This window comes from Trichomycterus rosablanca, chromosome 26 (assembly GCF_030014385.1).
Source record: "Trichomycterus rosablanca isolate fTriRos1 chromosome 26, fTriRos1.hap1, whole genome shotgun sequence".
Classification (NCBI taxonomy): Eukaryota; Metazoa; Chordata; class Actinopteri; order Siluriformes; family Trichomycteridae; genus Trichomycterus; species Trichomycterus rosablanca.
In genome coordinates, this window is record NC_086013.1 from 4,535,096 (window position 1) to 4,551,122 (window position 16,027).

Below are 16,027 nucleotides of genomic sequence, written 5' to 3' on the forward strand. Positions count from 1 at the left end.
GAGGTCTCAATTAACTCGGATCCTATGCGTTCCATTTGTTGTTATTTGTGTTTAAGTTATGCTTGTTTGTTTTTTGGTGTAAGAAATAAAAATTAAAATAATTTTATTTATTAGACGGGTGGTGGGTGGACTCAAGTGACTCAAGTGAACCGGATCACATTACTGAGTGACTCATTAACCCGAGTCAATAAAATGAACCGAGTTTAACACCACTAGGAATCACATGATGCGTACAGAGCCATGCAGCATTCACTACGATTCAGATTTGCTATCCGTTATGTTTTCTATTGACTGGTGTAACCAAAATAGTGTGACTTTAGATGGCGTTCTTTTACAAAGTCAAGCTGAGATACACCGATCAGCCATGTTTCTACACTCACTGTGCATTTTATCAGCTTCACTTACCATATAGAAGCACTTTGTAGTTCTACAATTACTGACTGTAGTGCATCTGTTTCTCTGCATATCCTTTTAGCCTGTTTTCACCCTGTTCTTTAAAGGTCAGGACCCCCACAGAGCAGGTATTATTTAGGTGGTGGATCATTTTCAGCACTGACATGGTGGTGGTGTGTTAGTGTGTGTTGTGCTGGTATGAGTGGATCAGATACAGCATCGCTGCTGGAGTTTTTAAACGCCTCACTGTCACTGCTGGACTGAGAATAGTCCACCAACCAAAAATATCCAGCCAACAGTGGGCAGCGTCCTGTGACCACTAATGAAGGTCTAGAAGATGACCGACTCAAACAGCAGCAATAGATGAGCGATCGTCTCTGACTTTACATCTACAAGGTGGACCAACTAGGTAGGAGTGTCTAATAGAGTGGACAGTGAGTGGACACGGTGTTTAAAAACTCCAGCAGCGCTGCACAACACACACTAACACACCAGGACCATGTCAGTGTCAGTGCAGTGCTGAGAATGATCCACCATCTAAGTAATACCTGCTCTGTGGTGGTCCTGTGGGGGTCCTGACCATTGAAGAACAGGCTAAAAGCAGGCTAAAAAGTATGTAGAGAAACAGATGGACTACAGTCAGTAATTGTAGAACTACAAAGTGCTTCTATATGGTAAGTGGAGCTGATGTTATGGCTGATCAGTGTGTGTGTATATATATATAACTCAACAGTTTATAGAATTATTAAATAAATTTAGCTCGAAAACGTCTCGTGATGCTGTGATTGGCCAGTCTAACCGCGTCACAGCGCTTAGTCCCGCCCAAACCCGGTTCAGCTTCCTACTTTCTATGTTAGCCACCACGTTGAACCCTCGTGTGTTTTGAAGTCTGTATTTGTTTACATTAGTTCAATCCAATAGTTTGGCTTCTACAGTAGAATTATTAGTGCAGAGAGTAATCGGATCCGTCTCCGATACTTAATGTAGCATGTAGGTTGTTCGATATGCGGTGAGGTGAATCTGGAGGTACGGAGAACATGTTAAACTCTGCTCAGAAGAGTGCAGCATCTCAATCGGACAGGTGAGAACGCTTAACAGTCATAAGTATGATGGGAGTTAGTTATATACACTAATCGGATTGATCAGATCAGTGGAGAAGCTGTTGTAAGTAAATGTTATTATTATTGACTGTAACTGGTGACTTCTGTGCCCACATAAATAGGACTAGTCTGTCTGCACCCATCAAAAAAGTACAACCAAATACAGGTCCTTTATAAATAAGAAGCAGCTGGGACCCAGGTTGACACGTAAAGTAATGTAATGTAAAACTCATAATGTAATACAGTAGTACCATGAACCTCAGCGTCAATTGGTTCTGGGAGTGGCGTTGAGTCTTAAGGTATTTTTTCCCATAAGGATGTATGTGAAAACTGTTAATGCGTTCCATGGTCCGGTGGAACTGCATATATTTCAGGCTAATGTAAAATAATGGGGTTGTTTTTGACACTTTTCTTACGCTTCTTAATTAGTGGCGAGAACTCATGAGCAGTTATAATTAAGAGCCGTTTAGTGCTTCTATGTCATTCTTTTAATACATTAAGTCACATTAAGCGTCGCTCAGGTGGCGCAGCGGTAAAGTACGCTAGCTCACCAGAGTTGGGGTTCCGGATACATCGTATCGAAACTCAGCTCTACCTTTCCGACTGGGTTGGGCGGCAGCATGAACAACGTTTGGCTGTTGTTCCGGGTTAGGGCATACCTGTCAAGTCTCCCGTTTTGGCCGGGAAACTACCGTATTTTACCCCTCTTTCCCGCCGTCCTCCCGTATTAGTATTTTCCCGTAAATTTCCCGTATTATATTATAACTAGTGATGGGTCGGTCGCGAACGATCCGGCTCTAAGAGTCGGCTCTTTAAAGTGAACGACGGGATACATTCGGTTTTTTTTCCCGGGTTTTTTTTCTGTTAAAGCCGCACATGATTGGTCAAGATGCGTAGCGGTGTGCACACGAACAGGACAGAGAGAGAGAGAGAGAGAGAGAGAGAGAGAGAAAACTTGATGAAGTTTGACATTGCGCTTTACATACGCAGACATTACACGCTGGAAAGGTGAGGAACATGAGTGCGAGGAAACAGTAAAGTTTGGACACGAGGAGCCCCTTTTACAGACCCACTGAACTGGTGTATTCAGTCTACCCACATCTTATACATGTGATGGCACATAGACTGTGTAATGTAGCAACATCTGTCCCCTCAAAGAGAATCTTTTCAAAAAAACAGGGCAGATGAAAACAGAAGGAGAAACAGGATCTTCGCTAAAGACTTACAAATACCTGGAAGCTGCTTTTTTTTTTTTGAACAAAAAAATCTAAGGAGCCACTTGGGAGCCGAAAGAGCCGGCTCTTTTCAGTGAGCCGAGCCAAAAGAACCGGCTCTCTAAAAAGAGCTGGAATTCCCATCACTAATTATAATTTTAAAAAACATTCCTGTGCCTCTCCAAACTGAAATGTCACTAACCTCGTGAGAACTGCCACCCAGGCTGCTGCAAGTGGCAGTTCTCAAGAGGTTAGTGCGGACAGCGGGAACAAACCTGGAACAGGGAGAGATGGATGGATGCAAGGAGAGAGAGGGCATTCCTGCCAAAAAAGTAAAGACTGCATGTAAATATCTAGAGAAATGGGACATCGAATTTACCTTTCTAAAGAGGAGCAGGATGGGGCAGAGTTATGCATTCTGTAAGGTTTGTAACTGTGTTTTCATTTAGGCTGTATTATAAGAATTACATATGTAGGAATGTCCACAGCATTTCAGTGTCAACAAAGGTAGGCCTATCAGATTCTGATCATCTAATTGCAGTTTGTAAGTGGTTCACAGGTGGTTATTTTAGATTTCTTGTAAACCTGTCTTAAAATGTAAGGGATACTGAACCTCGGTTGGGCTGGTGGGACGGCTCGAAGCGCGCAGCGGAAAATTTCCCTTATTTTTAAATCCAAAACTTGACAGGTATGGGTTAGGGGTAGTCGGAGCATAGGTCCTCATAACTGGTGCAACTGCAGCCCCTGCTGGCTGACTGATGGCGCCTGCACAGGGCTGAGGAATAACATTGAGGGGGGGTGTGACCCTCCGTGCACAGTGCCCGTCAGTGTATGAACTCGGCTCGTGCAGGTGAAAAATGCAAGTCTGTACTGAATGCGTGCCGGAGGGGGCGCAAGTCAGTTGAGTGGCATCCTCAGTCAGCCGAGCAAAGGGTCGAATCAGTATGGAGGACACAATCAGGGTAATTGGACATGACTAGATTAGGGGAGAAAAATTGGGGGAAAAAGTGGGAAAAAATAGATGTCACATTAAGCTTTTTTTTTTTTTTTTTTTTTTTTTAATGATAAGCGTTTTAGACTCTCGGAAAACCTGATTCTTACAATTTCTCAGCACTCCGAGCTGTAACACAAGTTTAAAAGTGAAACAGTGAGGAAAATCCAGATAAACACAGATACATGTGGACGCTTTCAGACTGGATTCGACCGTTATTTCACACAAATGCAGATTCGTCTCATATTCGCACTTTGATGACGTTTTACTACACCGCTCAAGCCAAGTGCTGAACAAAGCAGCAGTCGCACAAACATTGCGTTTAGGGGAAACGTTGAGTTTAATGGTACAAATTTCTCAATGAAGGGCGTTGAGTTTCAAAGATTTTGGGTTTCATGCTGTTCTCAAATGGTCAGGACCCCTACAGGACCACCACAGAGCAGGTATTATTTGGGTGGTGGATCATTCTCAGCACTGCACTGACACTGACATGGTGGTGTGTTAGTGTGTGTTGTGCTGGTATGATTGGATGAGACACAGCAGCGCTGCTGGAGTTTTTAAATACCGTGTCCACTTACTGTCCACTCCTACCTAGTTGGTCTACCTTGTAGATGTAAAGTCAGAGACAATTGCTCATCTATCTGTCGGTCATCTTCTAGACCTTCATCAGTGGTCACGGGGCGCTGTTGGCTGGATATTTTTGGTTGGCAGTGACAGTGAGGTGTTTAAAAACTCCAGCAGCGCTGCTGTGTCTGATCCACTCATACCAGCACAACATACACTAACACACCACCACCATGTCAGTGTTACTGCAGTGCTGAGAATGATCCAACACCCTCTGTAGTGGTCCTGGGAGAGTCCTGGCCGTTAAAGAGCAGCATGAAAGAGAAACAGGTGGACTACAGTCAGTAATTGTAGAACTACAAAGTGCTTCTGTGTGGTAAGTGGAGCTGATAAAATGGACAGTGTGTGTAGAAACAACAAGGTCCCCTTATTTTGTCTTTTAAACCCAGTGTTTATGTAATGCCATGCTGATTTGCAGCTGGCATTAGGGACCAGTGGTATTTTCCAAGGTTTACCACAGTCCGGACGTCTGACTATGAGCTTGTTGGACATCCTGTTTCAAAAACAAATGGTGTTAATGTAGAGTGATCGCTATGTGTTTTTTTTTAAGCTATACTCTCCTTTATGTAATTGATTTATTACTCCTGTTAGGAATTCATTCAATAGCATTCAATAATTAGAAAGGGTGTCCCTATACTTTTGTCCATAATGTAGATATGATGATACTTATTTTCTTTGTTTTCTGTCCGAACTTTTTCCACAGCGACTCAGGCGACAGCTTGTTTGTGACTCAGTCTGTCACTTCAGCCAAGAGAACAGCCAAAAGACACCGCTCATCAGAAAGACCAAGGATCGGTCAGGAATCAGACGATGAAGAAGCCAGCGATAAAGGTGACACCCGGCATGTGGAGGACAGACTGAATGCTGTACCCAAGAGAGACTCCGGTAGTGACAGCAGTGATGTCGACCTCAGCAGCCTATACCAGGCGTTTTCGTCACGCCTACAGAAAGGTGGCAGTCGCCCAGTGACGATTGCACGAAGAGCTTCGTTTTCATTTCTGGAGTCTCGCTCTGGAAGGCTGTCGGTCTCAAAGAACCAAATTTTGGTGGTGAGTAACTGTTGGGTGGGTCTTTGTTAGGGGCACCATGAAGTTGTTGGACACCCCAATCCACCACAGCCTTCAAATCTCTGGTAGGGCATTTCGCAACATTTTCTTTTGAGGTTTCTCTAGTTGGATTCTCAGCTGTGCTATTGACCTGGCCAGGTGTCCAACAGGGAGATACACTATATGACCATACACTATATGGAAATCCCATTCCAAAACCATGGGCACCCCTCCTAATTATTAAATTCAAGTGCTTTAGCCAGACTGACTGCTAACAGGGTATAAAATACAGAATATTCCAACTTTGTGAGCCAGACCTTCTCGTCTACCTTCAGCGTTCTACCTCCCACAGACACACTTCGAAATCTTGTGGATTCCCATAAGAAAGGAGGCTGTTAAAAATGAGCCCATGGTTTTGGAATGGGGTATTCGACACAATAGTTTGATTTGTTGAAGTAAATGTTGAATGAATTAATATTTTTTTCTATTTGCTTCTGTCAGAATGCAGAGGTCGGAGGGTTCTTCAAATGCGTGAAGAAACTTAGCGAAGGACAAGAAGAAAGGAGTAGTCCACATTTGCTTTGGCCTCCGTGAGTTTAACTTTAAATTGGCTTAAACTAGATGTAGAGTTGAATTGTTTTTTATCTGTTTTCATGAGGTTTGAGTAGTTTGGTGACGGAAAAGTGGGATTGTACAAAGGGTACAAAATATTACAAACAAATTATAATAAATAAGTGGTAATTGGTTGATGAGAAACAGAGCCACCAGTTGGCTGTGTTCTAGGACTTTCCAGAACGGTCCAATGATCTTCTGAAAGTTTATCTTCCCAGTGTGTAAGAGATGCCTATGGTGGATGTACCATATTGGCTTTGCTCTAGAACTTTCCAGAAAGGTCCACTTATCTTTTGATAAGCTCATCCTTAAGTTCTTTGAGGAATGATTGATGAATGTACTTTACTGACTTTGCTCTAGAGCTTTCCAGAAAAGTCCAGTGATTATCTTCCTGTTTAAAGGGATGACTGGTGGATGTACTGTGCTGTACCTTAGAACTTTCCAGAAAGCTCCAATAATCTTCTGAAAGATCATCTTCTCGTTGTATATGGGATGACTATGGTGGATATACTTCATTGGCTGTGCTCTAGAACTTTCCACAAAGGTCTAATTGCCTTTTGAAAGCTCGTCCTTCTGTTCTTTGAGGGATGATTGATGAATGTACTTCACTGACTTTGCTCTAGAACTTTCCAGAAAAGTCCAGTGATCATCTTCTTGTTTAAAGGGATGACTATGGTGGATGTACTTTATTTACTTTGCTCTAGAACTTTCCAGAAAGGTCTAATGATCTTCTGAAAGATCATCTTCTCGTGGGATAAGGGATGACTGGTGGATGTACTTCATTGGCTGTGCTCTAAAACCTTCCAGGAAGTTCCAACAATCTTTAAAAAGATCATCTTCCCATTGTTTAAGGGATGCCTATGGTGGATGTACCATATTGGTTGTGCTCTAGAACTTTCCATAAAGGTCCACTTATCTTTTAAAAGCTCGTCTTCTTGTTCTTTAAGAGATAATCAGTAATTGGCCGTGCTCTAGAACCTTCCAGAAAGGTCCATTGAAAGATCATCTTCTCATTGTATAAGGGATTACTATGGTGGATGTTCTAGAACAGGGGTGTCAAACTCACGGCCCGCGGGCCAGATCCGGCCCGCCACGTCATTTTATGTGGCCCGCGAGAGCTTAAACGACTGTATGATTGTTGTGATGGTTCGAGTCGTTACAGAGACGCGCTTATAATTTAATGGGAGTCCTGCGCCTTTAACCGGCAACTGCTGACATCGTAGTCATGGCAACTAACTTTGACCTCGTTGAGTAGCCATGTGACTTTTACTGCAAAAGAATGCGGGGTAGCGTAGTCAGTAACATAAACAATAATAAATAAATACAAATAATTATCTTGCAATATAATACCAAAGCATCGTCTGTAAGTAGTGGCGTTTATATTCTCAGTTGTTTGTAAATGTTTAGTGAGTATATCACAGCGTTTTAGTTACAAATTTACCATAATTAAATACAATTGTTACCGTTACTATAGCAATTAGTATCTTTACACAAAATTTTAACTCGTTAGCGCTATTTTACGTTTGGTTAAAGCTCATATTGTACCAGATGTAACACTTGACTACAGCTGTGTGCTTTTTACTGTATTAAGTTCTTTATTGTTTGTATTTTTACTTCATTTTGGTGCACACAGTGTATCACACAGCTGGGAAGCAAATAAAACCGACTGTATTCTGAAGGGAGCTGTCTGTCTGTCTGTCTGTCTGTCTAGCTGAGCAAGGGGGATACACTATTAGTGAGGGCAGAATGATTGTCTTAAAAATACACTGTAAAATCCTAAACAAACTGCATCTTTCAAAATGCACGCTGATTTTGTGACCTGCAAAGTGACACAGCCTGCCAGTAGATGATGTTACACATATTTACACATGATCCTAAAATGTACAAGAAGATAATTAAGAAAATTAAGCATAAGGAGGAAATTTAATGAAAGTGAAAACAAGTTTGTGCTTCAGGAAGAAAAACCGGTGCGTCTCTTGTGTTATGAGGCCGTGTCTGTGGTAAAGTAGGACAATATAAATGCAGAATTTAGCCTCCAAGAAAAACAACAGACTGCAATCACAGCAGAATACGTTACAATCGGCCCTTTGAGGGCCACCATAATGCTGATGTGGCCCTCGGTGAAAATGAGTTTGAGACCCCTGTTCTAGAACTTTCCAGAAAGGTCCAATGATCTTCTGAATGATCATCTTCTCATTGTATAAGGGATTACTATGTTGGATGTTTTTTATTGACTGTGCTCTAGAACTTTCCAGTAATGTCCAATTATCTTTTGAAAGCTCGTCTTTCTGTTCTTTAAGAGATGATTGGTAGATGTACTTTATTGGCTGTGCTCTAGAACTTTCCAGAAAGATCCAACAATCTTTTGAAAGTTCATCTTCCCTTTATTGAATGGATGGCTGTGGGGGATGTACTTTATTGACTGTGCTCTAGAACTTTCCAGAAAGGTCCACTTATTTTCTGAAGGATAGACATCTCTTAATTTCCTTTCTTTATGGGATGACTGGTAGATGTATTTCAATGACTTTGCTCTAGGTCTTCCAGAAACTTCTATTGATTTTTTTTTTTAATCTGGTGATGGACGAAGCCATGGAAGGAGCTTGGATTATAGGAGCTCTATAGTATATGTGGTCTTGTTAAGTTGCATTATATTTGTAGCCTGTTAGACAACCATGCAGAAGAACAAACATGGCCAAAAATAAATGGACACTGTTTGTAAGTGAATAAAATCAGTAAAATAAAAAAAATAGTGGCTGCCCGGGTGGAGCTGTCGTATAATGTGCTTGCTTACCAGCACCAAGATCTGGAGCCTTCGAGTTGGATTCCAAGCTGTGGACCAGGGTTTATTAATAAGACATTTTTTGGTAAAATTATGGCTATTAAACTGTGACTTTTCACACTTTTCAGGTTGCTGAGCGACAAACTGCAGGAGTACAATGATGACGTTGATATCCAAACAGTGGTATGTATTTGTGGAAGATTTAAATTAGAATAACTGTACTACTCACAAATGAGATGCTGCTCTCACCTAGTGGCGATTGGATACAATAACACCCTTTAAAGTGCAGTGTTTTCATTACTTTTGAGGCGATCTCTAATTATTTATTCTTTCTGTGCGACCCGGTCTGCGGCCCGGTGGTTGGGGACCACTGATTTTACAAATTCATCTAGAGGTTTGATTGACCACCTGGATGGTCTTTTGCTACTGGGGACCCCGCACGTCCACCGACCCTGTCTTATTCGTTCCATTCTTTGGTGGATTCACGTGTGAGGCCAGTCTTGCAAATGTAGTCACTTGCTGATTCCCACATCTGTACAGGTTCTTCAGGCAACTAGTCAGTTTTTTTCCACCCAGCAGACTACTGGGCAATTTTTTCCACTAGGGGGCACCCAATCGACCGGTAGCAGAGTCCAGAATCCCAGTGCTGGTGTGCCAGTGGAATATCCCTCTGCGCCACCTGGGCGCCCTACGATGGTGCTTTTTAAAGCTGTCTGGACTACATAATTCATCTGAGCAAAGCAGTATACGATCTATCTAACCCTCTAATTGAGGGTTAAAGACCTTGCTCAAGGGTCCAACAGTGATAACCTGGCAGTAATGGGGCTTAAACCAGCAACATTTTTAATTTTAACATGTTTAATGTTTCTTTTCTGCAAGAAAACTTCTGTTCTTTACTCTTTATGTTTGATTTTTTTGGTTCTTTAGGACATGCATTGCTTTATTCCTGTAGCCCACAATAAGCACAGAGAAGCATGGCTACACACCAACATGATACCGGCACCCAAAGACAGCAGTAAGAAAAGTAAAATACGTCAAAAGGGAAAAGTTAAGAAGGATCCAAAGAAAAGTAAGAACGCTCCAGCTTCGAAAGTGGCTAAAGGCTTGACCGAGTCTGAAGAAGATACACATGATGACAGCAGCTCATCTGATATTGAAAAACCTCAGTCAGACAAAAGGCAGAGCCAGAAATCTATAACTTGTCATTCTCCCCCTCTGGTTTCTTCCTCGGAATCTTCTTTCATCCAATCTCTCCTCGCTGAACAGGAGGAGAACAGTGAGAAACATCTGGCAGTGTTAGCCACGTGCACACAATCCATAGGTTTGCATCCAGCTGAAGAACCTATCCAGCCTTCTGAGAACATGGTAAGCGAATCAGATGACGAAACCGTGATCGATGAGACACAGTTGCCACGCTTGATGAACCAAAATTGCGAGGACAAAGTAGGTTTGGAGAACCTCAAGGGTACCGGACAGACAAAATCAGGCATATCAGATATGCATCATGAACTGGAAGATGAGGACAGTAGTTCACAGGATCTTTTTGAAGACCTGAGGAATCGAACTGTTGAAAGGATGGTGTCCACTCCATTAAAGGAGGTTCGAATTGGAAACTGCAGTGAGTCAGATCTTGATACGGATAAAAGTGAAACTGTGGACTTCATTAGTTCTGAGAATGTTAGAGAGTCCATAATGGGTAGCTGTCCACCTCCACAAGCAAATCAGATCTCTGAACCACAAAGCACTGAAGGTCATGGATTACAAGCAAAGATAGAAGAGATCGAGAATGTCCAATCAGTGCTACATTTGCGTGACGATACAGATGTAGAAGAAGCTTCTGAATGTGTCTTACCAAGTGGGGAAAATAAACAGCAGCGAGAACTTATCAAGGATGTAAGTATAGAGTCTTTGCAAGACGATTCTCCAAGGGTAGTTCAGGGTTCTGCTCAGCAGACCCAGAAGGTGGAGGTTGTTCCAATGGAAGAATTAGAAGACACTGAAGTACATGATGAGAAAGAGGTGCAATCAACTGATCCGTCAAGCCCTAAAAAGAAAACTGTCAGTCTGCCAGACAACGTGGCAGAGATTCATGAGGTAGTCTGCTTTGATGCTCTGGAAGATACGAACTGTAATCCTGATCTTTTTGAAAAACCGAAGAATCAGACTGACCTCAAGGTGGAGGCCAGTCCTTCAAATGTGCTGCATAAGAAGAAGAAAAAGAATAACAAACATTCAGAAAGCATACTTCATTCTGAGTCGGACACATCTGAATACTCTGAGTTACAAAGGTTTACACCATCCAACAACTCACCAGAAGCCGGAGAGATCAATCAGGCTGAGGAAGAAAGCCCAAAACAAGGTCCAAATAATGATCTACCATGTAATAATCCCTCACAGCCATCTGAATCGAAGGCACATGGATCAAGTCCTAGTAAGGATGATCTCTCGGTCGAGAAAGTACCAGACAAAGAGACTGAAGCAGCAGAGAGTCCGTTGTTTAATTTTGGTGGAATTAGTTTCCTGAAAAGGAGAAAACGTAAAACGACTGGAGAATCTGAGCTTCGTCAAGATCAACAACTATCAACTTGGCCTGATATGGCTCCAAATTTGCATTTTAAATCCTGGGAAACAAGAAAAAAGAACAAAGGTAAAGAAGCTGAGGAGGAACCGACAGCCCCCTTGCCACAGGCTGATGGAGTTTGTGAAATAAAAGCAAAGAAAAAGAGGAAAAATGACAAGCAAGTTCGATCAGCGAATCAGCTCATTGAAGGGCCTCAAAGTGCTTCTGAATGTTCGTTGTCTGTAGCTGAGAGCCTTGAACAGCTCACAAGAACCGAGCATTCTAGTCCTGGATTGAACCGTGAAGGTAGTCAACAGGGCAGCAGTTCGGAGTCTTTAAGAGAAGGTAGCAAAGATAGCATCCCATCTGATTGTTCTGGAATACGAAAGAAGAAGAAATCAAAGAGAAAATACTTGCAGAACACAGAATTGCCAACATATAGTAACACTGAAACCAAAGGTATTGAGAACCGGAAACCAGATGGACAACCATCTGATTATCAATCAGAACTCAATCAGGGCAGCTGTGATGTCCCCATCAGGTTAGAAATCCAACAAGTAAATGGTCTAGCTCTACAGGCAGACCAGGTCTCTGATACACAATCTGTTGAAGTATCTAAAGTCAAAGCAAAGAAACGTAGAAAAAAGGAAAGACAGATTGACTCAATGTCCCTCTTGACTAAAGAACCAGGTTCAGACGAGGGTATACAGGTACTTTACCCAGCTTTGGAACATTTGAGCAGCAGTGCTAAAGCTTGCAGTGAAACTGGAGGAGAGTTCGGTTCATTCGATTCTTCTGAACCACTAAAAAAAAAGAAAAAGAAAGCAAAAAAAGGAGTTTCCTCTGATGATGATCTTAATTGGACAGAAATGTCAGATTCAGCTTGTAGTATCACTAAAACCAAAGCTGTGAAGTCAATCAAGCAAGGGGTATTTGCAGAATACATTGATGAAGAACAGCACGAGAAAGAGATTGTCCCGGCGTCTAGATTTCCATTGGAGAACCATGAGGAACCCTTGACTGTTAGTATGGCAGTCCAACCAATGGACCAGAACTTTGATGCACGGTTGACTGAAGCCTGTGAAATAAAGACAAAAAGCAAGAGGAAAAAGGACAAGCATGTTCACTTGATGTCCAAGCTCAGTGAGGAAACAGGTCCAGCTTCTGAGGGACTTGAACATATTTCTGGAGCTAGCAGGAATCTCAAGGGAAAAGAGGTTTGCACCGAGGCTGGCAGAGATCTCATGCAATCTGATGCCTCTGAACCACAGAAGAAAAAGAAAACAAAGAAAAGAGACGTGTCTGATGATATGGTCACTTCCCAGAGAGCTGAAGAGTCCGAGCCAGGGCATCATACCTCTGAGATCACAACTCCAAAGAAAAAGAATAATAGGAAGGAATTGCTTACAGAGGACTTTGGCCAAGAAATGCATCCATCTAAGAACCTTGAGGAACCACTAATGGATAACCATGAAATACCAGTCGGTACAGTGAACCAGGACTCTGAAGCGCAATCTACTGGAGACAGAAAGGCAAAGAAAAAAAGGAAAAAGAACAAACATGGCCATGGTATCGATGAAACCGTAGATGTAAATAGAAAGAAGCAAGATGTATCGACAGGGGACTTTGGTGGACAAATCACCAACACAAGACATCCATCCAGGAGTCTTGAAGAAACCTCAATTGATATCCAGCAAGTGGACCAGGACTATGAAGTAAAGGCAAAGAAAAAGAAGAAAAAACACAAGCGCATTCAATCCCTCAGTGAGGGTACAAGTATGGAACCTTCCATAGCCTTTAAACGTTTGCCGTCCACAACTGATGAACCTGAACAATTTAGAAGAACCGATGACAGGAATCCTGACGTTAGGCAACCAGACTGCTGGGATTTAGAGGTTCACAGAGAGTCTAGAAAGGATCTCATGCCACCTGAGGGTTCTAAACCACCAAAGAAAAAGAAAAGACACTTGTCTGATGATATGGTCACTTCCCAGAGAGCTAAAGAGTCAGAGCCAGGTGGTACCACTGAACCCTTAACTGTAAAGAAAAAGAGAAAGAAGAAGGAGTTACTTACAGAGGACTTTGGAGGAGAAAGGCATCCATCTAAGATCTTTGAAGAACCCATAAAGGATAACCATGAAATACCAGCCAGTACAGAATTCCAGCCAGTGAACCTGGACTCAGAAGCACAATCGATTGAAGACTGTGGAAGAAAGGCAAAGAAAAAAAAGAAAAAGGACAAGCACGGCCATGGTATTGCTGAAACTGTGATGAGACATCCATCCAGGAGTCTTGAAGAAACCTCAATTGAAATCCAACCAGTTGACCAGGACTCTGAAGTACAGTTAATGGTAACAAAGACAAGAAAGAAAAAGGACAAGCATATTCAATCTGTGCAGGACGTGCAGGAGTCTTCCCTATCCTTGGACCATTTCTCCGTAACTGAGGAACCTGAACAATTTAGAAGAACCGATAGCAAGAATCCTCTAGTTAGGCAACCGGACTTGGAGGATCATGGAGAGTCTAGAAAAGGTCTCATCCTATCTGATGGTTCTAAACCTTTAAAGAAAAAGAAAAGAGACTTGCCTGATGTGGTCACTTTGCAGAATGCTGAAGAGTCAGAGTCGGGTCATGGTACCATTGAGATCACAGTGAAGAAAAAGAAGAAGCATAGACATAAAGAGAACCTTGAAGAAACCTTGAAAGGTAGCTCTGATATTCCAGCCACTGTTGAAATCCCGCCACTGGTTTGTTTACAGGCAGACGATTCGTTCACTTCCAAAAAGAAGAAGAAGAAAAAAAAGAAGCACCAAGAGGAGGTTTGGGACACCATGGAAACTGTGGATTTAGAGTCTAGTCCGGCCAAGACTACCGCTACAGAAACGGTTCAGGAGATTCATGAAGAGACTGGTATTGGTGGACTGCCATGTCCCAACAAGAAAAAGAAGAAAAAGCGAGACACGGATGATGGATCAATTTTGGATTCTAGCTGGGTTCAATTGCCATCCAACGTACCATCTGAAAGTATGGGTTCTGAAAGTAGCGTACCTGTAGAATCTGTACCTGGCAAAAAGAAGAAGAAAAAGAAGAGGCGATCGGAAAATGACTTGGATGTCTATGATGTATGCCAGGATAGTTCTTCTCAGATGAAACCTTTAGAAGCAGTATTAAAGAAAAAGAAACCACAACACTGAGAACACTAGAAGAACTGAGACAGTATTTCAGTTTTATGAAATAAATTATTATTGGATGCTAATACTGTAGAGAAGGAACACTGGGCAGAGAAATGGATTCGATTGAGAGCAGTTGAAGTATTTTTAATTACAAGTCTCTTGCTACTGTAGACAGTATTTCAGCCCTAGGAGATCTCAGAACTGGACACAATGCTTTTATCTGCTAAACCGGACAAGTATGAACTAACCAAGAGCACGACCCAAAATAAATAAATAAATAAAATGCTTGTCGTCATGGACATATTTGTATATGTTTTATTAATTACCTGTACATTGCGAGTTGTGTACATTTTACCCGAAACTAGGAAGAATATGTGCCAAACTGTATGGTCAAAAGTTTGTAGACACCCCTCTAACTAAATTTTATGCAGATATTTATAGTTATTTATATTAAATAAACTTTGTTTTTTCAGGTTTGGCAAGAGCCTCATTTCCATTCAAATCCCTTGGGCTGAATTAGAAGGTTGGTTCTGAGCCAGGCCCTCTCATCCACTATCAGTGTCTGTTTTTTCAGATGGCCCTTTGGACTGACACATGACATAGTATGACATATTGTGGACTGTCAATTCCATGTTAATGGTTATTGTTTTGGAGTAGAATGTCCGACAAGCTTATAGTTATGGGTCTACATAATTGTGGTCAGATAGTGTATGTATATATTTTTTGAATGTATTGAAAACTTGTCAAATAAATTATGAATAGTTATTTTTTCAGCTGTAAATACTGTATGTGTATATGTTTTGTCAGTTCATTTGTAGTCACTGTTCTTAAGATCAGTTGATTTTTTTAATAAACTGGATTCATTTACACTATATAGATAAGAGTATTGGAAATCACCTCCTAATTACTGAATTTATGTGTTACATTCAGTCCCATTACAAACATGAATGGGTTATGCATTAGGTGAGCAGAGCAAAGCAAAGCTCTCAATGTACAGGTCGATCTATGTCCCTATCCTCACCTGTGGTCATAAACTTTGGGTAATGACCGAAAGAACGAGGTCGCGGATACAAGCGGCCGAAATGAGCTTTCTCTGCCGGGTTGCTGGGCATACTCTACCTGATCGGGTGAGGAGCTCAGCAATACGGAAGGAGCTTGGAGTAGGATCGCTGCTCCTTCGCGTGGAGATCTGATAAGGGCATCTGATAAGGATGCCTCCTGGACACCTCCCTTTGGAGGTATACCAGGCATGCCCAACTGGGGGGATTATATCTCCCAGCTGGCATGGAAACGCCTGGGGATCCCACCAGAGGAGCTGGTAGAAGCGGAAGGGGAGAGAGATGCCTGGGACTCTTTGCTTGCACTGTTACCACCACGACCCTGAATGGATAAGTGGAACAGATGATGAAGATGAACTAGAATTCACCAGTGCACCAGTTCACTTTAATGTCAAGTTTGTTGCTTTGGCACTGATGGTAACCAGTGGATTGAATCTCAGTGGGCTTAATTATCTCACAGTCACCTTCTAGAAGCTC

At 42.1% G+C, this 16,027-nt stretch overlaps 1 protein-coding gene across 2 annotated transcripts; it reads left to right on the top strand.

Annotated features, from left to right (window-relative positions):
* The first annotated feature begins 1,271 nt into the window (after positions 1-1,271).
* On the top strand, positions 1,272-15,273 carry pho (phoenix). Of its 2 annotated transcripts, XM_062988958.1 has the most exons (6): positions 1,272-1,474; positions 5,026-5,371; positions 5,870-5,958; positions 8,888-8,942; positions 9,687-9,774; positions 14,966-15,273. In XM_062988958.1, exons 1-6 carry the CDS (start codon positions 1,431-1,433, stop codon positions 15,010-15,012), a joined length of 669 nt encoding a protein of 222 aa, XP_062845028.1. In that variant the 5' UTR covers positions 1,272-1,430; the 3' UTR covers positions 15,013-15,273. The 2 variants fall into 2 exon arrangements, with proteins under 2 accessions (XP_062845028.1, XP_062845029.1); XM_062988959.1 differs by lacking the exon at positions 9,687-9,774.
* Positions 15,274-16,027: the final 754 nt, after the last annotated feature.